This window comes from Babesia bigemina (assembly GCF_000981445.1).
Source record: "Babesia bigemina genome assembly Bbig001, chromosome : II".
Classification (NCBI taxonomy): domain Eukaryota; phylum Apicomplexa; class Aconoidasida; order Piroplasmida; family Babesiidae; genus Babesia; species Babesia bigemina.
The window spans coordinates 1-27,164 of record NC_027217.1 but is presented as its reverse complement, the minus strand read 5'-3'; the positions used below and the strand labels follow the sequence as shown (position 1 = coordinate 27,164).

The 27,164-nt window shown below is 48.2% G+C and overlaps 4 protein-coding genes across 4 annotated transcripts; 1 reads left to right on the top strand and 3 right to left on the bottom strand.

The window, feature by feature from the left end:
• Positions 1-1,603: 1,603 nt before the first annotated feature.
• Positions 1,604-6,802, bottom strand: BBBOND_0200040 (hypothetical protein; the record flags this gene model as incomplete). Its single annotated transcript, XM_012911579.1, has 1 exon — positions 1,604-6,802. One exon carries the CDS (start codon positions 6,800-6,802, stop codon positions 1,604-1,606), a length of 5,199 nt encoding a protein of 1,732 aa, XP_012767033.1.
• A 3,022-nt stretch (positions 6,803-9,824) lies between these two features.
• Positions 9,825-14,383, bottom strand: BBBOND_0200030 (hypothetical protein; the record flags this gene model as incomplete). The annotated part of the gene is made up of 2 exons (XM_012911578.1): positions 9,825-14,315; positions 14,348-14,383. 2 exons carry the CDS (start codon positions 14,381-14,383, stop codon positions 9,825-9,827), a joined length of 4,527 nt encoding a protein of 1,508 aa, XP_012767032.1.
• Positions 14,384-16,274: 1,891 nt separating this feature from the next.
• Positions 16,275-21,446, bottom strand: BBBOND_0200020 (hypothetical protein; the record flags this gene model as incomplete). Its single annotated transcript, XM_012911577.1, has 2 exons — positions 16,275-21,221; positions 21,255-21,446. The coding sequence occupies 2 exons, from the start codon at positions 21,444-21,446 to the stop codon at positions 16,275-16,277; spliced, it is 5,139 nt and encodes a 1,712-aa protein (XP_012767031.1).
• A 947-nt stretch (positions 21,447-22,393) lies between these two features.
• On the top strand, positions 22,394-26,437 carry BBBOND_0200010 (hypothetical protein, conserved; the record flags this gene model as incomplete). The annotated part of the gene is made up of 1 exon (XM_012911576.1): positions 22,394-26,437. One exon carries the CDS (start codon positions 22,394-22,396, stop codon positions 26,435-26,437), a length of 4,044 nt encoding a protein of 1,347 aa, XP_012767030.1.
• Positions 26,438-27,164: the final 727 nt, after the last annotated feature.

Here is a 27,164-nt window from a genome sequence, read left to right as displayed (position 1 = left end):
GTGGATAAAGGGGCGATGTAGAGTGGATAAAGGGGCGATGTAGAGTGGGTTAGGGAGCGATGTAGAGTGGATAAAGGAGCGATGTAGAGTGGATAAAGGGGCGATGTAGAGTGGATAGAGGGGCGATGTAGAGTGGATAAAGGGGCGATGTTGAGTGGATAAAGGGGCGATGTAGAGTGGATAGAGGGGCGATGTAGAGTGGGTTAAGGGGCGATGTAGAGTGGGTAAAGGGGCGATGTAGAGTGGGATAAGGGGCGATGTAGAGTGGATAAAGGGGCGATGTAGAGTGGGTAGAGGAGCGATGTAGAGTGGATAAAGGAGCGATGTAGAGTGGGTTAGGGAGCGATGTAGAGTGGGTAAGGGAGCGATGTAGAGTGGGTAAGGGAGCGATGTAGAGTGGGTTAAGGGGCGGTGTAGAGTGGATAAAGGGGTGATGTGGAGTGGGTAAAGGAGCGATGTAGAGTGGATAAAGGGGCGATGTAGAGTGGGTAAAGGGGCGATGTAGAGTGGATAAGGGGCGATGTAGAGTGGGTTAGGGAGCGATGTAGAGTGGGTTAAGGGGTGATGTGGAGTGGATTAGGGAGCGATGTGGAGTGGGTTAAGGGGCGATGTGGAGTGGATAAAGGGGCGATGTAGAGTGGGTTAGGGAGCGATGTGGAGTGGGTTAGGGAGCGATGTAGAGTGGGTAAGGGAGCGATGTAGAGTGGACAAAGGAGCGATGTAGAGTGGATAAAGGAGCGATGTAGAGTGGGTAAAGGGGCGATGTAGAGTGGGTTAGGGAGCGATGTAGAGTGGGTTAGGGAGCGATGTAGAGTGGGTTAGGGAGCGATGTGGAGTGGGTTAGGGGCGATGTAGAGTGGATAAGGGAGCGATGTGGAGTGGGTTAGGCAGCGATGTGGAGTGGATTAAGGGGCGATGTAGAGTGGGTTAAGGAGCGATGTGGAGTGGGTAATAATCACCACTTGTGACCATGTCACCGCTGCCGTGACCATGTCATCGCTGCCGTAACCTTGTCATCGCTGCCGTAACCATGTCATCGCTGCCGTGACCATGTCATCGCTGCCGTGACCATGTCATCGCTGCCGTGTCCACTGTCATCGCTGCTGTAACCATGTCATCGCTGCCGTGACCATGACATCGCTGCCGTAACCATGTCATCGCTGCCGTGACCGTGTCATCGCTGCTGTAACCATGTCATCGCTGCCGTGACCATGTCATCGCTGCCGTGACCATGTCATCGCTGCCGTGACCATGTCATCGCTGCTGTGTCCATGTCATCGCTGCCGTGTCCATCAACTTGGTCAACACGTTGGTCATCACGTTGGTCACTCACTAGGTCACCACTTTGGTCACCACTTTGGTCAGCACATTGGTTATGACATTGGTCAGCACATAAATCAAGACGTTGGTTATGACATTGGTCAGCACTTTGGTCAGCACCTTGGTCAGCACTTTGGTCAACACTTTGGTCAGCACTTTAGTTAACTATTACACAATCACATACAACGATTAATGAGTGATACAACAGATTAAAGCACAATTAGTTGTATAGGTGAGTAGGTGATATGCTAGGTGAGTGTAGATAGTAGACACGTGAGTACGATTATGGTTGTAGATAAAACACCCTGTTAAGCTTGTTAACACGTGCGGCGGCGAGCAGCGATTGAGCAGCTATCCTATGACTCGAGGGACTATGTAGATGCGATTTGATGTGGAGGAGGTCTAGGCGGATGACCATGATGTGGATGAGGTACAACAAGGAGAGGAGCCAAAGGGCGACGGTCATCCAAAAGAATTTTTGTCTGATGTTCCACAGAAATTCTGGAATTGTGACATGGGTGAATTCGCCGAGTACTTTTCCTTTAAGTAGAACATTTTGCAATGCGTGACATAAATCTTTGCAGGTGCGCTTCGTTGATTCTCCACTATTGCCGCTCATGTTCGATAAACTCTTGAAAACGAAGCCGTACTTGCATAAGGTGGGACGTGTTGAGGGGCAGTAAGCAATGGATTTGCAGTCCTTGGTGTGATGAATAGTTGATACGGATTGCGACTTTGTTCCGTCACTTGTGTATTTGACTGGACATGTTTTAGGGCAGACTTTACCATTGCACCTGGATTGCGATGACGTGCAATTTTGGCAGCACTCTTTTAGCAGCTGTTCGAGCAAATTATAGAACACCTCGGTGATGTAGACGATCCAGGAGAGGTATTTATCGGCGTGTTTTTCTGAAAACACTGTCCACGTGTTCATACCGAAAGGTTGTAGGTATCGACCGCAGGTTGCCGTCAACGACGACGTACTGTTGCAGCTGTAGAGACACAACAGATCTCCAGTGGTATGATTATTGGACTTATGGTCGGTAATGATTGAGTTGACGTTGAGTTCCGGATAAGGTACGCCGAAGTTGGCCCTTGTTACGGCGTCATTAAATGCGGTCATCTTATGCTTCCTGACGTCTATCGCACCTCTAGATTTGCCATTCCAATCGTGGAGTAAATTGTAGTAGAATGCGTACATATCGGATAGCGTTTGAGGAGGCCTATTTAGCAGACAAACTAAATTACCGCAAAGCTTGACAAGTGGGCTATCCATGTGACCACAAAAGTCGTAGAGTACTTTGGTGAGGTGTGCGCCTTGCTTAGTATGCGATGCTACATTGCTAATATCATTGAAGCCCATGGGCGTTTTACACGGCAATCCCCGATGCTTGGACACGGTGCATTCCAATTTACAACCAACCTTGTCGAATGTATGTGGTATAAAGCCTGGCAATCCGTCTTCAAGGAATGACTGGAGGGGTGACTTAAGTCCGCACTTAGGTTGTTGGTCGTCTTTTTGATCACCGTTTTGGTTGGCCATTTGGTCAGCACTTTGGTTGCAAGTTTGATCGCCAATTTGGTTGCCACATTGCTTTGTGTTGCAGGTCCATGACGAGCCTCCCACGCCACGTCCATAATAGCAATCACGCCAGCTGTTAGCCTCGTACTCACGTGAACACTGAACTAATAGGAAACACAGCTGCTCGTACACCCGAGTCAACACATCCGCAAGAATTTCCAAACATTTCGCAGGGTCCGCGGGATATACGAAACTGTCCGCGTTGCTGTTAAAATCGCAAGCATACCGCCCGCCTGCGTGTCCATAACCCTGGATGGCGACAAGTACAGTCTCCGAATACGCGCAAACATCGCGAAGGCTATTCGACAGCTTTGTAGCCGTGACATTTTCTGGGTAGGCCTCCAACGTGTCCGGGTCCTTATCCGATAGAGACAACTCAGCATCCGACTCGTCTTTCTCTGGCTTTTCAAACAGGTCACTGAACCCATTGAGCGCCAGTTCCTGGTGCACTGGATCGTACGACAGACCGGAGAGCCATTGAAGCATGTCGTATATACTGCGTGGATGTTTCTTGGAACTGAGAGTGCCCAGGTGACATACTTCGTAGTACCATCTAAGGCAATCGTGTAGGTAATCGAATAAGTCGAGCAGCGTTACTCCGTCACCGTGTCTGTTGTTAGATGTTTTCCATGCTTTTAACTGCTCCAATTTCTCTGCGTCAGTAGTCTTCCGTTTCAGTTTTTCGTTAACGGTCTGGCCGCTAATCGTATTACGCAACACCCCGTTGTGTACAGCTTCCGATTCGGAGACTTTATACCCCGCGTCTTGCAAGCACGCTCCGAGAGGATTGTTTTTACCACGCAAATTAGTTTTCAATTCACTCCAAGACACAACGCATTTGGATCGCAAGTCAGACACGTCGTGACACATTACTGGTATCAAGGTGAGGAAGGCTTTGGCGCAGTTGGTTGCGTCGGCGGTTAATCTTTTGTAATTTTCAGTTTCATTCCACTGAATACTTGTCCCCGAATACCTGCTGACGTAAGCCATGTTCAGCTGCTTGACGAATGCCGTGATGCCTTCCTTCAGAACATCAATTAGCGGACTAAGTGGCCCGGAGAAGCCAGTGGGCACCAGAGACTGTATGGCATTTTCAAGCGTGTCAAGGTTGTTTGTGAATGTGCTGTCGAAGTGCTCCGAAGATTCGAGACCGGAGAGCAACTGATCCACCGGGGAATGTATCGCATCAACTATAGTTGTGAAAGACATCATATCCGGTTGGCTTGAGATGTTTGATGACAACAGTTGAAAGAATGTTTTCGCGTATGACGCTCCGTCCGGCAACTCGGAATCCGCATTCAAGTTATTGAACTCGCCAATGTCCGCGTTGAGATTCTTAAAAAAACCTTTGATACCACTTTTCAAATCGTTGTCTATGGTTTTCGCCATTAATGCACGCCGCTGCTCCACAAACGTTCCTAGTGCTTTAAGATCATTGATTTTTGACTTGACATAGCGCTTAAGTGCGTCTTGTTTTATGTCTCTCTTGGCCTTCTCAACTTCTTCTCTGATATTTTCTTGTATGGCTTCTCTGCAATTTTCGACGGCTTCAGGGAGAGTGGAATGAAGTACATTTGTGACGGCTGTATCTAATTTTCTGAGTTGATCTTTTTGGAGGGTGTCGAGATCGGTTTTTATCTTTTGAAGACCTGATCTGTTATTAACCATGGCGATGCGCTCCTTTCTGAAATCACCTAACATTTTCTTCAGTCCGCCTGGTTGTTCATCGGATGCTTTCTCAATGGTGGCGCACAATTTTGCAATATTAGATGTAACATCTTTAAAGAGTTTTAGAACGTCATTATGTGCATTATCAATTTGCGATAATGCGGTAATCGTTTGCGTTCTCAATACTCCCATGGTATCATTGAGGGCGATGTACGCGTCGAGGCGTCCATTGATGTCATTTAATAGTCTACCGTCTCCACTCGCCACTATACCTTCAAATGGATGTTTCGTAACATTGTGAATCGCTACATCTATCGCGGCTGCAGCATTGTCGCTATCATCGCCGAGGGAATTAGGCTGTGTTGCTTTCTCAAGTTGGTGTTGCAGTGTCTCAATCTTAGGCTTAACGGCTTCCAATGCCTTATCAACTTTTTCGCCGGGATTGCCTGATATAAGTTGTTTGCCAAGATCTTCAACATCTGGTATTGCACTTTCTATTCGATTAATTAGTGACGTTTTAGCAAACCGCTTAAGCTCTAATGCAACCTGCTTGAAGTTGTTCAATAAGGACTTCACGATAGCTCTAATAATAATCTCGATATTGTGTCTATATTTATGCTTCGCTTTTGTCAAACCCAACTGCTCTTCTATTTGTTGAGCTGCCCTTCCAAGTGAAAAATTTAGATGGTTCTTAAGTTGAAGTTCAACATGGTCGGCAAATTCCTGAAATCGATCGGCAATATTACCCACCGTTGATCTATTAAGATGCGTTACGGCAGCTTCCTGTATTTCTGTGTAAATATGCGATGGGAGGTGTTTCTTTATTGCATCCTTCACCGCCTCATCATCCTTGTCTGTCATCTGGCTAACGTTTTTGTGAAGTCTCACATACTGGTTTATCTTGTAAGTCACAATGCTCTCATCTTTATCTTTTAATATATCTCCAATCCACTCAGTCAATACGTTACTGCTGAATCCTTCTTCTCCAAAACCATTGGCGTAATCTGTGACACCTTTTGCAATCAATTTAAGTGCTCCAGTTATTTCACCATCTTCCACACCAGTCATGCTGTCAACAACCTGCTTAACCTCATGTTTAATCTTCTGCCAATTCTTATATATACTATCATCTGCATCATCTAGTTCTGGGACTTTCATTGGTTCTCCAATTTTTCCTTTAATGAACTTCACCTCCTCTTCAATATGCTTCATAATCCCTTTGATATTATCACTTTCCGTTTTCACACCTAACTGATGGCCAAGCATTCCAATTTTCTTTCTCACATCCTGGACTGCGAAATTCACGTCCTCTTTCAGCTTCCATAATTTATTCACGTAAACTTTTTCGAGACCTGTGATCATTATGTTAGCTTTAGGCACCAGTTCTTTAACAAGTCGATCAGCAGCTCTACCAGCATGGTAGAGTGATTGAGCCTTCAGCGTCAACTGCCTAATCGCCTCTTGTATATCCTTCTTGGTTCGTGCATTTTCTGTGTCTTTCACCTGCTGTAATATTATTTCAACCCTCTCTAACGCATCGATCATAGTCTGATCCGCATTCTTGATCCACACCGTCAGGTGTTCGACGTATTTTTTCAACATTTCGTCCACGATACCGATGTGTCCTTGTATATTTTCCATATTGTCAGCCAATGTTGTACTGATACGCCTTATCTCATTATCAGTTGTCATGTGAACAGCGTGACGCAGTTTGTCAAGCACCTTATTAACATTCTCGCACAGCTTCTCCATACGCCACTTGTCTTCCTTTGCGTTCTTCGTGACGTGATTTATTTCCATTTTAATTTTCTCGAAGTCACTCATAACCTTCATTTGCAGAGGCCCATCAAGCTTTTTTATGGCCTCTTTCACTGCATTAACATTATCGTCCAACCCATCAAACACCGTCGTGGCCAAGGTGGAGACTACACTGTCTAGGGACTGGGACTTTAACTTATCAACTGCCGCAATATTTTCACCAATTTTTCGTTTTAATGCTTTTAACGTGCCTTCACCTTCTTCTTTCACAACTTTATCTATTTTCTTTTGCAAATCTCCATCCCACTCCCCCAGCGCCGTGCTCACAGCCATAACGGCCTTAGACAATCCGCCAGGATTGTGCATACTGTTTTTAATTTTTTGGAGTGTTTCAGTCATTTTCTCTACAGGATAATAATGCTTGACGTTTTCATCATCTTTCACCGCACCAAGCACCCCCAGCAAAAACGCCATCACCCCGTCACACAGCCTATCCAGGTCAGAGTACACTATCCCCTGGCCGTCGTAGCCTTTGGACTCTTTGTTGAAGCCGAGGAAGGTTTCGAGGCCGGTGCAGAGGTTAGTAAGGATATTAGTAGGGTTGTTATTTGAGGTAATTTTGAGGTTTTAAATTTTGTCAAATTTCTTGTCAAGCTCCCTAGGCGACACATGGTCAGGGCAGTGGCAAGAGGTGGAAGAGGGAAGGGAAGGGTGACAAGGCACAAGTTATTGTGATGGTTTATAGAGATCATAGCGGTATTATGGCGAGGTAATTCGAGCGATGTGTAGTGGATAAAGGAGCGATGTAGAGTGGATAAAGGGGCGATGTAGAGTGGATAAAGGGGCGATGTAGAGTGGATAAAGGGGCGATGTAGAGTGGGTAAAGGGGCGATGTAGAGTGGGTAAGGGAGCGATGTAGAGTGGATTAGGGAGCGATGTGGAGTGGGTTAAGGGGCGATGTAGAGTGGATAAAGGGGCGATGTAGAGTGGGTAAAGGGGCGATGTAGAGTGGGTTAAGGGGCGATGTAGAGTGGGTTAAGGAGCGATGTAGAGTGGGTTAAGGGGCGATGTAGAGTGGGTTAAGGGGCGATGTAGAGTGGATAAAGGGGCGATGTAGAGTGGGTAAAGGGGCGATGAGGAGTGGTTAAGGGGCGATGTAGAGTGGGTTAGGGAGCGATGTAGAGTGGGTTAGGGAGCGATGTAGAGTGGGTTAAGGGGCGATGTAGAGTGGATAAAGGGGCGATGTAGAGTGGGTAACGGGCGATGTAGAGTGGGTAGAGGAGCGATGTAGAGTGGGTAAAGGGGCGATGTAGAGTGGGTTAAGGAGCGATGTAGAGTGGGTTAGGGAGCGATGTAGAGTGGGTTAAGGAGCGATGTAGAGTGGGTTAAGGGGCGATGTAGAGTGGGTTAGGGAGCGATGTGGAGTGAGTTAAGGGGCGATGGAGAGTGGATAAAGGGGCGATGGAGAGTGGATAAAGGGGCGATGGAGAGTGAATAAAGGAGCGATGTAGGGTGGGTAAAGGGGCGATGTAGAGTGGATAAAGGGGCGATGTAGAGTGGATAAGGGGCGATGTGGAGTGGATAGAGGGGCGATGTAGAGTGGATTAGGGAGCGATGTAAGGTGGATAAAGGAGCGATGAGGAGTGGGTTTGGGAGCGATGAGGAGTGGATAAAGGGGCGATGGAGAGTGGATAAGGGAGCGATGTGGAGTGAATAAAGGAACGATGTAGGGTGGATAGAGGAGCGATGTAGAGTGGGTAAAGGGGCGATGTAGAGTGGGTTAAGGGGCGATGTAGAGTGGGTTAGGGAGCGATGTGGAGTGGGTAGAGGAGCGATGTAGAGTAAGTAAAGGGGCGATGTGGAGTGGATAAAGGGGCGATGTAGAGTGGATAAGGGGCGATGTAGAGTGGGTTAGGGAGCGATGTAGAGTGGATAAGGAGCGATGTAGAGTGGGTTAGGGAGCGATGTAGAGTGGGTTAGGGAGCGATGTAGAGTGGGTTAGGGAGCGATGTAGAGTGGATAAAGGGGCGATGTAGAGTGGGTAAAGGGGCGATGTAGAGTGGATAAAGGGGCGATGTAGAGTGCGTAGAGGAGCGATGTAGAGTGGGTTAAGGGGCGATGTGGAGTGGGTAAAGGGGCGATGTAGAGTGGGTAAAGGGGCGATGTAGAGTGGATAAAGGGGCGATGTGGAGTGGATAAGGGAGCGATGTAGAGTGGGTTAGGGAGCGATGTAGAGTGGATAAGGGAGCGATGTAGAGTGGGTTAGGGAGCGATGTAGAGTGGATAAGGGAGCGATGTAGAGTGGATAAGGGAGCGATGTAGAGTGGATAAAGGAGCGATGTAGAGTGGATAAAGGTGCGATGTAGAGTGGGTTAGGGAGCGATGTGGAGTGGGTAGAGGAGCGATGTAGAGTGGCTAAAGGGGCGATGTAGGGTGGATAAAGGGGCGATGTGGAGTGGGTTAGGGAGCGATGTAGAGTGGATAGAGGAGCGATGAAGAGTGGGTAAAGGGGCGATGTAGAGTGAGTTAGGGAGCGATGTAGAGTGGATAGAGGAGCGATGTAGAGTGGATGATAATCACTAACTTTGTCACCATGTCATCGCTGCCGTAACCATGTCACCGCTGCCTTGACCATGTCCTCGCTGCCGTAACCATGTCATCGCTGCCGTTACCATGTCATCTGCTTGGTAACCATGTCATCGCTGCTGTGACCATAACCATGTCATCGCTGCCGTCACATGTAATCGCTGCCGTAACCATGTCATCGCTGCCGTAACCATGTCATCGCTGCCGTGTCCATCTCATCGCTGCCGTGACCATGTCATCGCTGCCGTAACCATGTCATCGCTGCCGTGTCCATCTCATCGCTGCCGTAACCATGTCATCGCTGCCGTAACCATCTCATCGCTGCCGTGACCATGTCATCGCTGCCGTTACCATGTCATCGCTGCCGTGACCATGCCATCGCTGTCGTGACCATGTCATCGCTGTCGTGACCATGTCATCGCTGTCGTGACCATCAACTTGGTCAGCACTTTGGTCAGCACTTTGGTCAACACCTTGGTCAACACGTTGGTCGTGGCATTGGTCACCACGTTGGTCACCACGTTGGTCAACACGTTGGTCAGCACGTTGGTCACCACGTTGGTCAGCACGTTGGTCAGCACTTTGGTCAGCACGTTGTTCATCACTTTGGTCAGCACATTGGTCAGCACTTTGGTCACCACTTTGGTCAACACTTTGGTCACCACTTTGGTCAGCACCTTGGTCAGGTGCTTGGTCACCACCTTGGTCATGGCATTGGTTATGACATTGGTCAGCACTTTGGTCAGCACGTTGGTCAACACTTTGGTCACCACTTTGGTCAACACTTTAGTTAACTACTACACAATCACACACAACGATTGATGAGTGATGCAACAGATTAAAGCACAAATCATAAGTTAGGTGAGTAGGTGATGCTAGGTGAGTGTAGGTAGTAAACACGTGAGTACGATTACGGTTGCAGGTAAAACACCCTGTTAAGCTTGTTGACACGTGCGGCGGCGAGGAGTGATTGAGCGGCTATCCTATGACTCGAGGGACTATGTAGATGCGATTTGATGTGGAGGAGGTCGAGGCGGATGACCATGATGTGGAGGAGGTAGAGGAAGGAGAGGAGCCAGAGTGCGAGGGTTAGTGTCATGAAGGGGAAACGGATTGTGTATATGAATTTGTCAATAGAGTGGAACAGTTGCATCAATACGGATTCTCCGTCGAGAACTTTCTTTAATGCGTTGCACAAATCGTTACACGTCCTCTTGTAGTCCACATCATCGGTTCCACTCAGCTTCTTGCGGTCCACTAAAGTGAATCCGTATGTGCACAAAACCGACGATGTAGATGGGCAGTTTATTATGGAATCACACAACGAGTGATGCGTAGATCCTGGCGATTTCTCGTTTGCCTTACATTTCTTCGGACATTTAGCGACACGGCATTTAGGCGTGGCACCGCCACATTTAGAGTTGCATTCCTCATACATTTTTTGAAGCAAGATGTAGAAAGTCTCTGTCAGATACACCATCCACGAAACGTATTTATCAGCGTGCTTAAACGAGAATGTGGCACTGATATCATTACTCAAGGGACTCAAGTATTTACCGCACGTGGCCGCTGTTTTAGAGCTACATACGAGGCTGATAAGGTCACCTGATGTATGCGTCTTTGATTTCCCAGAGTGACTAGAGTTAAATACAGAAGCGACATTCAACTCGTCATATGGGCGTTGCAGATTGGCTTTGGTCACTGCTTCGTCAAAAGCCTCTTTCTTGTGCTTCTTACCACCGTCATTCCACGTTGTTATAAACAGGTGATAAAACGCAAACATGTCACCCAGAGTCTGCGGCGGTCTACCTAGTACGCATACTAGAGAGGAGCAGAGTACAGTGAGTGGTGAGGACGGAGTGCCACAGAACTCCTTCAGTACTTTGTACAGTCTCGAACCCTTGCTTGTATGCGACGCCGTGATGCTGATGTCGGCAAATCCCATTGGCGTTTTGCAAGGCTTGCCGAAATGGTTTGGTGCTGAACATGACAGCTTGCAGTCAGCCTTGTTATACGGATGAGGAAGGAAACCGGGAAGACCATCCTCCAAAAAGAATTGTAACGGTGACTTAACACCGCACTTAGGGTGTTGCTTGCACGTTTGGTTAGCTGTTTGGTCAGCTATTTGCTTGCAGTTTTGGTCAGCACACTGCTTCTCATTGCACTTCCAACTTGAGCCGCCAACACCTTGCCCATACCAACACTCCGCCCATCCGCTGTATTGCGTCGAATTACTGCACTGCTCGTACAGGAAGCGCAACTGATGGAACAGTCTGTACAACAGTTCCACCAATACATCTAGACACTTAGCTGCGCTGGACGGATATGCCAACTTGCCCGCGTTGGTGTAGAAATCGCAGGCGTAAATACCGTCATTATGCCCGTAGCCGAGGATGGATAGCAAAACGTCTTCTGCGTAGGTGGTGACTTCGGTGAGTTTGTCGGCCAGCGACGCGGCTGTGATGTCCTTCGGGTAGGCTGGCAGGGTGTCTGCTTCCTCACCTTCGAAAGTCGGACCGTCATCGTCGGCGGTGGCGTCGCCTATCTTTTCCTCCTTCTCGAAGAGGCCACTGAAACCGTCGTAGGATAATGCGTGATACACCGGGTTATACGGAAGCCCGTTGAGCCAAAGCAATATGTCGAACACGGAAGAGGGATGCCGAGGTCTAGGATGAACAACGAGGTGACCGACGTGATTGTAGGCGTCCAGGTAATAGAACAGTCTCGACAGTAGACCTTCGTATTTTCTGTAATGCGCCAGGTATTCTTTGTAGGTTCCCAAGTTTTCTGGGTTCTCGTTGAAAGATTGGTAACGAGCGAATCCTCTGCTCATTCTGAGGGCGACTTCCTTACCGGTTTGATCCTTCAGCTGATCGATGTCATACCCCTCCTCCTGCAAATACTTTTTCAATTCATCCGCCTTTCGGGCACTTTTTGCGTTGCCGGTAACTTTGTAATCCGTCCACTCCGTAGCGCCCTTGTAGAACAGATGGTGGAGACCGTGGAAGTATGCCGGCCCGATGGTCAAAAACGCTTTTGCGCAATTGTTTACAGCCTTCTCATCGTGCTCCCACCTAACATTTGCGCCATCATACCTCGAGATATACACCTTGCCCAGCGCGCCGACCAACTCCCGGCAGCCACCGGAGACACCTTGCAGCATGGCAGTGACCGGGTTGGGGAAGCCGTCCGTTGTCAAGTCGGCAACGGCGGCGGTGAGATCGTCGAGCTTGGTAGGGAGATCGCGGTCGTATTTGTTGGAGGTGTAAACATGGCTGATCAGTCCGCTAAGGGCGGCATAGAGTTTGGTGAGTTTAGAGGTATACGGATCCTGGGACCTGGGGAGTGAGGGATGCTTCTTATGTTCCTCCTCGTCAAGCCGGTTGATCTCGCTGTCGATGTACGATTTAACTGGTGCGAAGAATGTCTCTAGGCTACGGCACAGAGTTGGAATGTCGGAGTTACTAAGAAGCCTGTTCACGTTGTCGCCGGAGTCGTTGCCGTTGAACGCCTCCATGAACCCCTTCAGGCCGATGTGCTGGTCGTGTTCGATTTGCGTTGGTAATTCTGACAACTCCAGCTTTACTTTCTCCACAAACTGCTCCAGTAGCCATTTTATGGAGTCAACGTACCGTCTGCGGGCGTGGGTTGTCAGGGCTGTTTCGGCCACGTTCACTTGTGTCTTGAGGTAACGTTGCATAGCTTGAACGTAGTGCTTTTCAGTAACTTCGGCATCTTTAAGGAATTTTTCAACGGCTTTGATAGGGCCGGACTCTAGATCACTTCGCAAATGACCCAGCTCGCTATGAATCTTATTGATGCTGTTTGTGGCAAGCTCGGAATCCGCAAAGTACTTCGTTTTCAGTTCAAATAATTTTGCTTTCGCGCTATCGGGGTCCTCACTGGTAACGTTCCTGATATCTTTGCACAGACTTTTTATCTTGTTCATTACATCTTGAGCATGTGTTTGCAGCGCGACTTTCTCAACCTCTGCGTTGCCTTCCAGGGTGCCGTCCAATTTATTAATTACGTCAAGATACTTCTCAACGATAACAGTAACCTCCTTCTGCAGTTTTGCTGCACCGGTAATTGCGGCAGCATTACAAAGAGTGCCGATATCTGGTTCTATGCCCGCGGCCTTCTCTTGCATCGATGATTTCAATGTAGTACCGGCTCTGCCTGCAAATGTATTCCAACCTGAATTGCTCATTGTCGTTATTGAATTTAGATAGTTTAAGACAATCTCAAAACAATATCCAAGGTTGCCTGCTTCATTTGCTATTTGTGCCGTGGTAAACAACACTCCAAACGTTCCCAATTTATTTTTCAAATTGTTCTCACCAAGCTTTTTTATCATGGCATCCAAACCAGGTGTTTTTTTTGATGTCACAACAAGCCCATTCTGCGCTGTCATACCCGCCACTAACGCCTCCTTCAAATGTTCCAGGTAATTCCCAACGTTTTTTTTAATTTTTTCAATAAGTGGCTTAATCACCGTAGACACATCCCATTCACCACTTGTTTGGTTGAACACACTAAACTGATGTGGCACAATCATGTTTTCCTCCAGCTCTTTTAGCTTCTTCACCGCGCATTCTCCTTTCCCATCTCCCTCCGGTCCCTTAACCTTCGTAACTACTGCATTATATTGGTTTCTCAACTCCTCAAATTTTCCGTGTAGTATGCTTGTCGACGCTTCGATCTGCTGGGCCGCTTGCGTGATTTGGTTAGGATATTTATATAAAGAGCCTTCGTCGATACACTCCAATATTTTATTCACCTGCGTCTCTGCTGTCGTGATGGCATCCTTCGCATTGTCGATCCATTGCCCCAAATGCTTGAGGCAAATTTGAAGTGAATTATTGATTTGTTTCAGTTTGGCCAATATCGGTCGGACTTCCTTAGTCAGGTAGTCCAGCAAGGCTCTAACCTGATCTTGTATGTTACACTCTACATTCACCTGTAAACTGCTGAGTGTTTGACTAATGTACTGTTTAGTTGTATCCAACTCACTCTGCTGTTTGGCACGCACCGTCTCCAGCCGCTCGCTCTCATACGCAACGGTCGCACGAACATTGTCAAGCTTATCACGCAACTTATCATTAAGCTCTACAATTGATTTTTTGAGTTCATTATCAGCTACAGTGGTATCTATGTCACTAGTGAACTGTTCAGCTCTTTGCTGAAATTCTTTCAGCTTCGCGTCAATTTGCTTCGTGGCATCTTCAACTTGCTGGTCCTTGTAATTTATCTTCTGACGTGAATCATCATGCTCTCGTAGGATCTTGTCTGAAGCTTCTTTAAGAAGCGTTAATTCACCTGTAAAGCTATTAAGTTTTTCACTCACCTTTTTATTAGACTGCTCCACTGCCTTATTATACCTCCCCACCCCTTCGACCACCTCCGCAATCGCAACACTAAAACCTTTTTTACCGGCGTGTTTTTTCTCGTTAAGTATCTTAATTGCATCGGTAATTGTCTCTTTATGCTGCCCTAAATGCTCTTTGATGTTACTGAGAACACCACTCAAAAACGCCACCACCCCGTCACACAGCCTATCCAGGTCAGAGTACACAATGCCAGAGCCGTCGTAGCCTTTTGATTCAGAGTTGAAGCCGAGGAAAGTCTCGAGGCCGTCACAAAGGTTAGTATGGATGTTAGTAAGGTTATTATTTAAGGTATTTTAAAGCTTATCAATTTCTGCAAATTTCATGTCAAGCTCCCTAGGCGGCACATGGTCAGGGCAGTGGCAAGAGGTGGAAGAAGGGAAGGGAAGGGTGACAAGGCACAAGTTATTATAATGGTTAATGGAGGTCATAGCGGTATTATGGCGAGGTAATTCGAGCGATGTAGAGTGGGTTAAGGGGCGATGTAGAGTGGGTAAAGGGGCGATGTAGAGTGGATAAAGGGGCGATGGAGAGTGGGTTAGGGAGCGATGTGGAGTGGGTAAAGGGGCGATGAAGGGTGGGTAAAGGGGCGATGTAGAGTAGATAAGGGGCGATGTAGAGTGGGTTAAGGGGCGATGTAGAGTGGGTTAAGGGGCGATGCAGAGTGGATAAAGGGGCGATGTAGAGTGGGTTAGGCAGCGATGTAGAGTGGATAAAGGGGCGATGTAGAGTGGGTTAAGGGCGATGTAGAGTGGGTTAAGGGCGATGTGGAGTGGATGATAATCACTACTTATGTCAGATGCTTGGTCACCATGTCATCGCTGCCGTAACCGAGACATCGCTGCCGAAACCACTGTCATCGCTGCCGTGACCAAGACATCGCTGCCGTGACCATGTCATCGCTGCCGTGACCATGTCACCGCTGCCGTAACCATGTCATCGCTGCCGTGACCATGTCATCGCTGCCGTTACCATGTCATCGCTGCCGTTACCATGTCATCGCTGCCGTGACCATGTCATCGCTGCCGTGACCATGTCATCGCTGCCGTAACCATGTCATCGCTGCCGTGACCACTAACTTGGTCACCACGTTGGTCACCACGTTGGTCAGCACCTTGGTTGACACGTTGGTCAACACGTTGGTCAACACATCGGTCAACACGTTGGTCAGCACGTTGGTCAGCACTTTGGTCAGCACATTGGTCAGCACATTGGTCACCACGTTGGTCACCACGTTGGTCATGGCATTGGTCACCACTTTGGTCATGGCATTGGTCACCACTTAGGTCAACACTTTGGTCAGCACATTGGTCAGCACATTGGTCACCACGTTGGTCACCACGTTAGTCGTGGCATTGGTCATGGCATTGGTCAGCACGTTGGTCACCACGTTAGTCGTGGCATTGGTCATGGCATTGGTCAGCACTCTGGTCAGCACATTGGTCAGCGTTTAGGTCAACACTTTGGTCAGCACCTTGGTCAGCACATTGGTCAACACGTTGGTCAACACATTGGTCAACACTTTGGTCAGCGCCTTGGTCATGGCATTGGTCAGCACATTGGTCAGCACTTTGGTCATGGCATTGGTCATGGCATTGGTCAGCACTTAGGTCAGGTGCTTGGTCACCACTTTGGTCAACACTTTAGTCACCACTCTGGTCATGGCATTGGTCAGCACTTTGGTCAGTTGTTTGGTCAGCACATTGGTCATGGCATTGGTCAGCACTTTGGTCATGGCATTGTTCAGCACTTTGGTCAGCACCTTGGTCAGCACTTTGGTCAACACTTTGGTCAACACGTTGGTCAGCACCTTGATCACCACGTTGGTCAGCACATTGGTCACCACTTTAGTTAACTATTACACAGTCACATACAACGATTAATGAGTGATTCAAAACATTAGATGACAATTCGTAGGTTAGGTGAGTAGGTGATATGCTAGGTGAGTGTAGATAGTGAACACGTGAGTACGATTATGGTTGCAGGTAAAACACTTTGTTAAGCTTGTTAACACGTGCTGCGGCGAGTAGTGATTGAGCAGCTATACGATGCGATGATGGTGAGTGCAAGTGAGATTTGATGTGGAGCAGGTCGAGGCGGATGACCATGATGTGGAGCAGGTACAGGAAAGAGAGGAGCCAGAGGGCTAATACAGTGATCGAGAATTTCTCTCTGATATCCCAGAGGAACTTATCAATTTGATGTCGTAATTGAATAAGAACCGAATTTTCACCGAGCATCTTTTTCAACGCTTCACAAAAATCTCTGCAAGTCCTTTTAGCCCCTTCATTATTACCAGAGCCATTAAGTCCCCATGGATGTCCGAAGGTAAAACCGTATCTGTACAGGGTAGGGTGAGTATCACGGCACGTGACGATTGATTTGCATTTTGCCGAATGGTTGTGGGTAGGGGATAGAGTCGTAGGCTTCCCTGTTGAATCAGTGTATTTGACTCGGCAGTTTTCGACACAGCTTTTCACATGACACTTACTTCCGGCTGGTCCACATTTCTTGCAACAGTCATCATATAATTTTTTAAGCAGATCGCAGAATGTCTCCGTGATATAGACTATCCACGACAGGTGATTGGCCTTGTGTTCGGCGGAGTAATACCTAGTGATTTCCTGCGTCAGCGATTTAACATACAGACCACAAGGTACTACTGACGCAGACGTACAGCTGCTTATGCTGATCAAATCGCCCTTGGAATGCGCGTCACGGTGCGAACGATTATCAAGCAATATACTTGGATCAAGGCCTCCATATTGCGTTCCAAAATATGCTGCGTTGACAGCCTCTCTAAATGCTTGTTGCGTATGCGTCTGCGATGCTTTTACTCCATAAAACCCGCCGGTGTAATCTGTGATATAGCCATAGTAGAACGCGAAGATGTCTCCGAGTGTCTGCGGAGGCTTTTGTAAGAGACACGTCAGCTGAGCGCACAGCTTGGTTAGTGGAGCGGACTCACTGCCGCAAAAGCCCTCAAGCACTTTCTTGAGATACTCTCCCGTCTGCCTGTGAGAGGCAGTGACACTTATGTCAGCGAAGCCCATTGGCGTTCTGCAAGGGATACCTCCATGGTTGGAGAGCGTACATGTCAGCTTACAACCCGGCTTGCTGAAGGAGTGTGGCAAAAAGCCGGGGAGACCATCTTCTAAAAAGCATTGAAGTGGCGATTTTATGCCGCACTGAGCTGTTTGGTCACACTTTTGGTTACACTTTTGCTTGTGTATTTGGTTGCCCTTTTGGTTAGGACATTGCATGGTGTTGCAGTTCCATGCTGACCCGCCTACTTGGTTTCCGTACCAACAGTCACGCCAACTGACGGAGGGTTCCTCGTTGCTGCACTGGCCGTAGAGGAAGAAGAGTTGTTGGTACAGCCGATTCAGCACGTCGCACAGCATATCGAAGCACGCACCGGGGGCGGTGGGATAGGAGAAACCGTCGGGGTTAGTGTTGAAGTCAACGGCATAAATGCCGTCCGCGTGGCCATGGCCGAGGATGCCGATCAAGACGTCTTCGGCATAGACGCAGACGTCACGAAGGTTTGTTGATAGATTCGATGCTGTGATGATATCTGGGTGTGCCTTTAATGTTTCATCATCTACAACAGGGATAGGCCCGTCAGCAGCTTCCTTGCTATCCTCATCAGGCTTCTCGAACAGGTCACCAATGTCTCCGACCGATACTTTTTGGAACACGCGATTGTGCGGAAGTCCAGTCAACCACGCGAGCATTTGATAGACGGATGATGGCGATTTAGGTCTCTCGATGTGGCGGGAGTGACAGACCTCGTAGTATGTCTTTGTTTGTCCGTAAAGGTAGTGTAGCACGTCGACGACGTTGATTACATATGCATGCTCCATGGTAGTTTTTTTGTGCTGGGCAATGTCATTTACCCATTGCGGCTGCGCTCCTTTATTGGCAACGCTTCCAATGGGATAGTTGAGAAGATCGTATATTCTCGTCACGCTCATTTTTTGGTTGTCTTGCAGTTCACCGGTCTGCTCGCCTTCCACAGCATTTACTTTATAGCCACGATCCTCTAACCACAAACCGAACACATTATCTGCATACGTATTAATTTTCTTCCCTTTCCACGATTTCACAGATTCTGTTAACATCGTATGGAAATCGTTACTCAGGATCTCCAAAGTTGTGAGGAATGCCTTAGCGCAGTTGGTTGCGTCGGCTGTTGGTTCCTCACCTTTCTTCGGATTAGTGGTATCTGTCCACTGGATTTTCTTACCCGAGTACTTGTTCACGTACCGCTTGCTGAGTTCATCAACGAATGTCAGCAGACCACGCTTCAGCGGCGTTAACAAATGTCTCTGTGGGTCATCCATGATTTCAGGAGTGAATGCTCTCAGCACCCCTTCAAAGTCATCTAGATTGATGGTGAACATATGGTCAAAATGATGAGTATATTCAACGTGTCGAAGTAGATTATTAAAGTCATTCTTAGTTTGCTGAAACGTGTCTTTATGTATTTCAATGTCCTCTTGCTTTTCAAAGAGTTCGACGAAGTCCCGTACACCATCACGGACTATACGCGCCGCTTTGCTAACTGGAGATGGTAGAGTAGACGATGACGAATTTATATCTTTAATATATTTAACTTTGCTAACTAACCCTTTTTCCATCTTACCCATGAACCCTTTGAATCCGATATGTTTGTCTCTTTCTATGGCAGCAGGCAACTCATGGAGTTCCGTGTGGACCTTTTCTGCAAAAGCCGTGACCATGCCTTTGACGGACGTCACATACTGCTTCCGCGCCTCGGTGGTGAGTTTTTCGATGGCCGATTGCACTTCATTATTGACGCTTCGATGAAGATCCGTGACGATTTGCGCTTTTACTAATGTGACTTCTTTTTTTATGAATTGCTGTACCTTTTGGATCGGATCACTCAACAGGAGATTTCTAAGTTCACCCAGGTCAGTGTGGATCTTATTAAGGCCTTTATATGTCTTACCGTTAATTTCCGCTGTATTCGTATTGATAAGATTCGTCAAATCTTTTAGTTTGTTTTTTAAACCATCTGGATCTAGATCTCCCGCCGCCTGTTTGATAGCGTGGCACAGAGAAGCAACATGGGAGGTGACTTCCTGGGCTTTGTTGAACAGCGCAGATTGCGATTTATTTGCAGCATTGACGAGATCGTCAACATCATTTCTAATTCCTTCAAGTTTGTCGATTACGGGGGCTTTGAGCTCACTTTGAAGCTTAGCGACTGCTTTCTCTCCCATTGTTTTGAGCAGCGTCTCGAGTTGCTTCTCCACTTCATTGTTAGTGGCTGCAGTGCCCACATCACCTTTGATCGACTGCCCAAGAGTGCCGAGTTGTCCCGAACTACTCTGGTATACAGCATCCTTCATATTACTGCCAAGATTTTTGACATCTCGTATTGCCTTCTGTAATTTTTCTGCGATGTTGGACATTGACATAAATATCTCCACATCGTCTTTTGCTCCGTTAGCGGCAGATCGCACTGCGGTGAGTATGGTTGTCACTGCGTGCTTGAGATAGTACTGGTACGTGGAGGAAGACGGATCGTTCATACGTAAATCTTGATTCTCCTGCAGCTTGCCCTCAATTGCAGACACTGTGCTTTCGAGTTGATTCATCACCTGACCAGCGTAGGTACCGACGAATGTATGAATTTCCAGCAAATTGCCATCCACAGTCTTTTGTGTACCTGTTGGTTCTTTGCCGCTGACTGAAATCAGCTTGGCGTTTACCTCATCGACAACTATTTTAGTTACGTTGGGAAGGATTATATCGGCGTTTTGGCTAAGCCCGATACTCCCAGTAAATCTATTTCCACTAGCAGTGTTCCCCCTAACATACGCATCAAGCCAATACATTACAGCTTCGGCATCCACAATGCCTCTGACCATTTGCGTAAGCTTCACTTTGAATGTATTCGGAAAATCCTGAGCGTAAGTTCCTAGATTTTTTACCACTTCATCAAGGTGTCCGAGTGTTTTAATTCTTACATCATCCCGTTTAGCGATTTTATCAGTAAGCTTCGTAAGCGTCAACTGCAGCTCACTTGGTAATTCACCCTTAACGTATGCTTCAATATTTAATTTAATTTGATTTTTGAGCCCGTCTATTGCCCCTTGCAAAACAGGATCGATTTTCATGTCATCCCATTTATACCCCCAAACGCCTCTCTTAACCTGATCTGGAAGCTCCTTAATCTTTTTCAAAACACCGTCGGTGTCAGCTTTCCCGTTTTCTCCTTTGATCAGTTTGAATACGCCGTAATATTTTGCATTCAAATTTTCGAACCGTTTAAACAGCTCTGAGGCTTCCTCTCGTATGAGGACAGCAGCGGTCTCAATCTGATTCTTATTCGACCCCTCCGCTTCTTGCAATAGCAATGCAATCTTGTTTTCCGCAACCTTAATGATGGAGTTCGCTGTTTCAAACCATCGTCCTAGCTCCATAATATGATCTGTCAATTTCCTTCTCATTCTTTCGAGTGATTTCAGAATTTCTTCAACTTTTTCTTTCAAATAATCGGCAAGCTTTTCAACATCCTTCTTAATTTTCACATTTACACAGCTGGCACACTCTCTCAAAATGTCTCTAATGTGATGCAAAATATCACGCAAATCGCTCTTCTCCTTCCCTGACAAGGCCTTAAGCCGCTCGCTCTCATGCTTAACATTGCTAAGTGAATTCTTAACTCTAATAACTAAATTAGGATTTAGGTCATTGACAGCATTTAATATCGTTTTATTGTGTTTATCAAAATTAAAAGTGCCATTAAATTTCTCAGCACTCAGGTGGCAATGTCTAAGCTTCTCGTTAATCTGGTCTACAGCATTGAAAACGTCGGCGTTCTTGGCGGCTGAGAGCGTTTTTTCCGGGAATATGTCAGCTACACTTCTCTTGAACTCTTCATCAACCTGCGAAAGTATGAGAGTCATCGGTTCACTCACCTTTTTATTAGACTGCTCCACTGCCTTATTATACCCCCGCACCCCTTTAACCACCTCCGCAATCGCAGCATTAAAACCGTTTTTACCGGCGTGTTTATTTTGCTCAAGTGACTTAATAGCTTCTGTAATTTCTCCTTTATGCTGCCCTAAATGCTTGTGGATGTTACTGAGAAAACCACTCAAAAATCCCATCACCGCGTCACACAGCCTGTCCAGGTCGGAGTACACAATGCCCTGGCCAGTGTAGCCTTTGGAATCTTTGTTGAAGCCGAGGAATTTTTCGAGGCCGTCACATAAATTATCTAAAAGATTTTTAGGATCATTTGGCGACTTACTAACATTCTCATAAAATCCACAAAGCTTCTCCACTTTCTCCAATGCGTCCAACTTGGACTGCAATTTGGCTGAGTCAGCAGAGGCAGAGGGGGAAGTAGAAGGATTATTATAAAGCTTTTTAGGCTGTTTAAGTTGCTGAATTTCTGCACTGATTTCAACAATTTCTTTCTTAACTGCTTCACTAAGCTTCTCAATTACACCGGTGTCATCAGCCTTGCCAGCAGAGTTGACAGACTCAGAAAGGGTAGTAACAAGAGAAGAGTATTCATTTTTAAGCTCTTCATTACTGTTAATTACAGCTTTAATAGCATTCTCAACGGCTTTCTTAACACTCTCACTCTCACCAACAAATCTTCCAAGCTGCCCAGCCAATTCACCAAGCTGGACAATCTTCTCTTCAACAGACTTAAGAGCCTGGGACTTGGGATATTTAGCGTGCTTTTCTTTACACTTTTCTAGAGAATCATTATTAATGCTAAAATTTAAATAGAGTTTTTTTTCTTGTTCAGTGAGTTCACCAGATTTTTCAGGTTTATTTTTAGACTCATCACGTAGTCTCTGGTAGAACTGGCAAGTAGTCTCCTTATCAGAGTATTTGAAGGGGCAAGAAAGCGGGAGTTGGAATCTTCTGTGATTTTGGGGGAAACTTTGAGAAACGTGTTTTCTCGGGTTTATCACAGAAAGGAAATTTTTCCGATGTCACTGGGGGGTGTATTGAAGGCCAAAAGTGTGGAATTAAAGCGGCAACATCGCGAGGCGAAAGGCGGCCACACAGGCGCGCTGGATAGACGAACAAGGTACCAATGGAGAGCTCACAAGAAGTGCAGCTGAGCAGTCAAATCGATGAGGACGGAGACCTCATGGTTATTGACGTGGACGTCCCCGATGGGATGGACATCGATGCTCCGCTTGCCACCGTGGGGCGCCGAGAGTGTCGGCAACCCGAAAGGCGGCATGAATCCAGAAAACCGGTACAAAGCGGTGTTCAGGGCCCTAAAGGTAAACCCACAAATTCGAAGGGGGCCGGCCGTGGCGGCGAAAGCCGGCCAATCCCGCAGGCAAGCCGGAAACGACACCAGCCCGGAACCACTCCGGCTGTGAAGGGCGCTGGAAACAAAGCGCGGAACGGCGGTCCCCAGGGCCAAAAGGGTAACAACCGGAAGGCCAAAAAGACAGGAAACACGGCTCAAACGCCGCCTGTCGTGGTTTGCAACGCCGGGCCGAGTTCCTCGGAACGCGCACCCGTGTGTGTGCAGACACTGTCTACCCTGCAGCCACCGGCAGGGGAGGTTGTCGGAAACGGTGGCTGCCGCTCTCCGACCGTGTATTCCATATCGTCGGATGACTTTATGGACGTGGACGAAGAGGAACCTGAGCAAGTCGGGCCTGTGAGAGAATCAAACAACAGTATAGCACCGGGCACCGCCAGTGAGGTGGCGCTCACTGAGACGGCTGCGTTGCCGAGGGCACCCGAAGGGCACGCCCCGCAGGCTGAACGGGCCGGGAACACGCCACAAATGCCGCCGAACTACGCTAGGCTGAATGCCAAGTTACAGTTCCTGCACTGTGTCATGCGTCAGATCGATGGACCATGGTGTCATTGGGTACCGGACGTCTACAAGGCAGTAGTGACGAAGTATCAGAGGATGCCACGAGGAGGATGGAAAGTCCTCGCGGAATATGCCAACGAGCATTTCGAATTCCACAAGACCCACAAGGAGGTGGAGCAGATGGCAAGACAGGTAGTCGCCAAAGCAGCGCGGAGCCAACCGACGGACGTTGGAGAAATAGCATCGCTGCACGACGTCGACTCATACAACGCCCTGCAGGAGGATTTCGACCGGATCATGGCACAGAGGTTGAGGGAGCCTGGTGTGATTAGGACAGTAAAGAACAAAAGACACACCATGGACTCCCTCGACTTCACGGCGATAAGGTCGCTGGATCTAGTGGTCCACAACTACGTGAAGCACAACCCAGTCACTGACATGGGGATGCTAGCCGTCTTGTATCAGACGGCACAGGACTGCTACGACAAGTACAGCGCAAAACCATCGTCGTCCTCGGGAAAGAAGGAGGCAGCTGAGAGGAGGATCAAGGAGCTGGAGGAGATAGGAGCATTACTTCTGAAATACAAGCAGAAGGTCCCCCTGGAGAAGGAGGATAGGAAACGCGTTTATCGCCAAATGGACAAGTACAACATGATCGCGGACAAGCCGCAGGAACTGTCATACGTGATCAGCAGGACTCAAGAGGAGCTCCAAAAGGAGCAGGACAAACTCAAGAACGCCAAGTTCAAGAAGGAGTTGTACAACGACAACCGCATGTTCGAGCTCTACACGGGACACTTCTACAGGACACTGGAGAACAAGCAGGACGCGGACGAGTCGGCGATAAACGAGGGGATGATGATAGAGTACTGGGCGCAAATGTGGGTGAAGCCAAACGCACCGCACAACGGTGAAGGATATCTGGTCGAAAGACCACCGGCAGAGAACAAGGCAGGCTTTCCCACATACGAGGAATTCGTCACGATCGTCAAGAAATTGCGAGACTGGAAGTCGCCCGGTGCGGATGGGATCTACAACTACTACATTAAATGGCTCACGTCCCTTCACAGAGTCATTTACAGGCTAGTAGAGGAGGCATGCCAGCAAGGCAAAGTGCAGGACGACTGGTTCTACTGTGGGATCACGTACCTACTACCGAAGAACAAGAAACCAAAGTCCGCCGCACAGTACAGGCCGATCACTTGCATGTCCAACCTATACAAGCTAACTACCCGTTGTGCCACGGAGACGCTTAAGCGAGAAGTCGATGGCAGGGGACTACGGTCCGAGAACCAGATGGGCACGAGGAGCAACGTACAGGGTGCAAAGGAGCACGCGTTAGCGAACATCGCGCTCAACGAGAAGCACAAGGGGAAGTTACTTGCAACGTGGGTCGACGTCATGAAGGCGTACGACTCAATCGACCACGCGTACCTGGCAAGGGTTATCGACAACCTTAACCTACCAGGGTGGTTATCAAACTTCATCAAGCAGACGATCAAGAGGTGGAATATAGAGATACGGTGGAACAAGAACACAATCATGCACAAGAAAGTGGAGAGGGGCATTCTCCAAGGCGACAGCCTATCGCCCCTTCTCTTCGTGCTGTGCTTGGACCCGCTGAGCAGGCACCTGACTCGCATCTTCCCCAAGGTGGAGTTAAGCGTGACCGGCGGCAGGATATTCGCCACAAACCACTTTCTCTATATTGACGACCTCAAGTTCTTCGCCCACGAGGAAAGTACGATGAGAGGAATGGGCCGAGAAGTGGAGAAGTTCTTCAACGACATAGGACTCAGGATCAACCGCGACAAGTCGGCAACCAACACGGAGGCGTGCGCCAGCATCGCCAAGCAGATGGAAGGCCCGGAAACGTACAAGTACTTGGGAGTCACAGAGACTTCAAACTCACTGACAAGCGACGGAATGTTCGACATAATACTACAGGAGATATGCAGGAGAACGGAGCTACTGGCTGCGTCAAAGCTGTCGGGGAAAAACCTCTCGATGGCCATCAACCAGTACGCCCTCAGCGTCATCAACTACTACATCGGCGTGATCCCTATGGACATCACGCATTTCGACAAGATCGACCTGGCAGTACGGAGAATAATTAACGCGAAGCACGGACACAAGAAGTGGGCGAACACACAGAGGCTCTACCTCCCCCGGAAAGAGATGGGGAGAGGGCTCCACAGCATGGTATTTAGAGCGGAAGCCATGCTGCTACGACTGTGGTTGACGCTTTCAGCAGACGAGGTGACGTCAACCAGGAGAGCTGCGATCATGCAGCATTTTCGCGACACATACGCGCACATATCTCACATCAAGATGCACCTGGAAGGAAGATATGGAATGGAATTCGGAATGGAGGACACTACGGACAAGAGCCTCAGGGACCTCAGGGTGGCCCAAAACAAATGGCTGTACAACAGAATGCACGTAAAATCAACTCATAAGGTTCTGTATGCCAAGCGTGAGGACCCCAAGCTGGACATTGAGGCGTCGTCCTTGTACCTGACGTGTGGAATACTCACTCCGGAAGAAGAAGCGAACGTAGCGGAAGTCCAGGATAGGAATCTGCAATGGATGTCTTCGTCCAAGAAATGCACAAGATGCAACAACGGCAAGAACGTGGATCACCTCGCGACGAAGTGCCAGAAACTACTACACCTAGAATATACGAAGAGGCACAACGAGGTAGCAAAACGGGTCCACTCAGTACTCGGGAGGCAAATAGGACTACCCAAGGAGAAGATAGACGCCCACAAGATCGAGAGTGAAGTACATGGAAAATACGGATGGATCGCGTACGACAAGACGGTCAAGACTCAGAAGACTAAGGAATACAACAGGCCAGACATCATCCTGGCGGATCGGCGGAGGAACACCATAACCATCGTGGAGATAGGAATCACCAATCAAGACAACCTAGTGGATACGGAGAAGTTCAAGAAGCAGAAGTATGAAGACCTTATTGAGGACCTCAAGGCGCGACAGTTTAACCAGCACACCAAGATCAGGGTTATCCCCTACGTTATGACGTGGGAGGGAATAGTGACGAAAGAACACAGCAAGTATAGACGGGACCTGGGCATATCGGATCGCATGGAAGCCCACATACAAAGGGTAGTGATCCAAGAAACACATAAAATAGTGATGAGGGATATGAAGCCGAAAGAAGACTACGATTCCGTAGAAGACCCTCAAGCCCAAACTGGATGGATGCCCGCATGGATGGCACCAGTGACGTCCGGCAATGGACCGGCGTGGATCCCGCAACCGGTTTCAGCGTGAGGCGTTAGCCCCGCAAACACGAAAACCGGCCCTAGGCACGTAGCCACATAGCACACTATAAGATGAGATAACTTAATTTAACAATTTAATTTAACAAGGCAAGAAAGCTTCTTTTTTTCGGCTTGGAGGAAGTAAAGGAGCGATGTAGAGTGGATAAAGGAGCGATGTAGAGTGGGTAAAGGGGCGATGTAGAGTGGGTTAGGGAGCGATGTAGAGTGGGTTAGGGAGCGATGTAGAGTGGGTTAAGGGGCGATGTAGAGTGGTCAAAGGGGCGATGTGGAGTGGATAAGGGGCGATGTAGAGTGGGTTAGGGAGCGATGTAGAGTGGGTTAGGGAGCGATGTAGAGTGGGTTAGGGAGCGATGTGGAGTTGATAAAGGGGCGATGTAGAGTGGATAGAGGGGCGATGTAGAGTGGGTTAGGGAGCGATGTAGAGTGGGTAAAGGGGCGATGTAGAGTGGGTTAGGGAGCGATGTGGAGTGGATTCAGGAGCGATGTAGAGTGGGTTAGGGAGCGATGTAGAGTGGATAGAGGAGCGATGTAGAGTGGGTTAAGGAGCGATGTAGGGTGGATAAGGGAGCGATGTAGAGTGGGTAAAGGGGCGATGTGGAGTGGGTAAAGGGGCGATGTAAGGTGGGTTAAGGGGCGATGTAGAGTGGGTTAGGGAGCGATGTAGAGTGGATAATAAGGCGATGTGGAGTGGGTAAAGGGGCGATGTGGAGTGGATA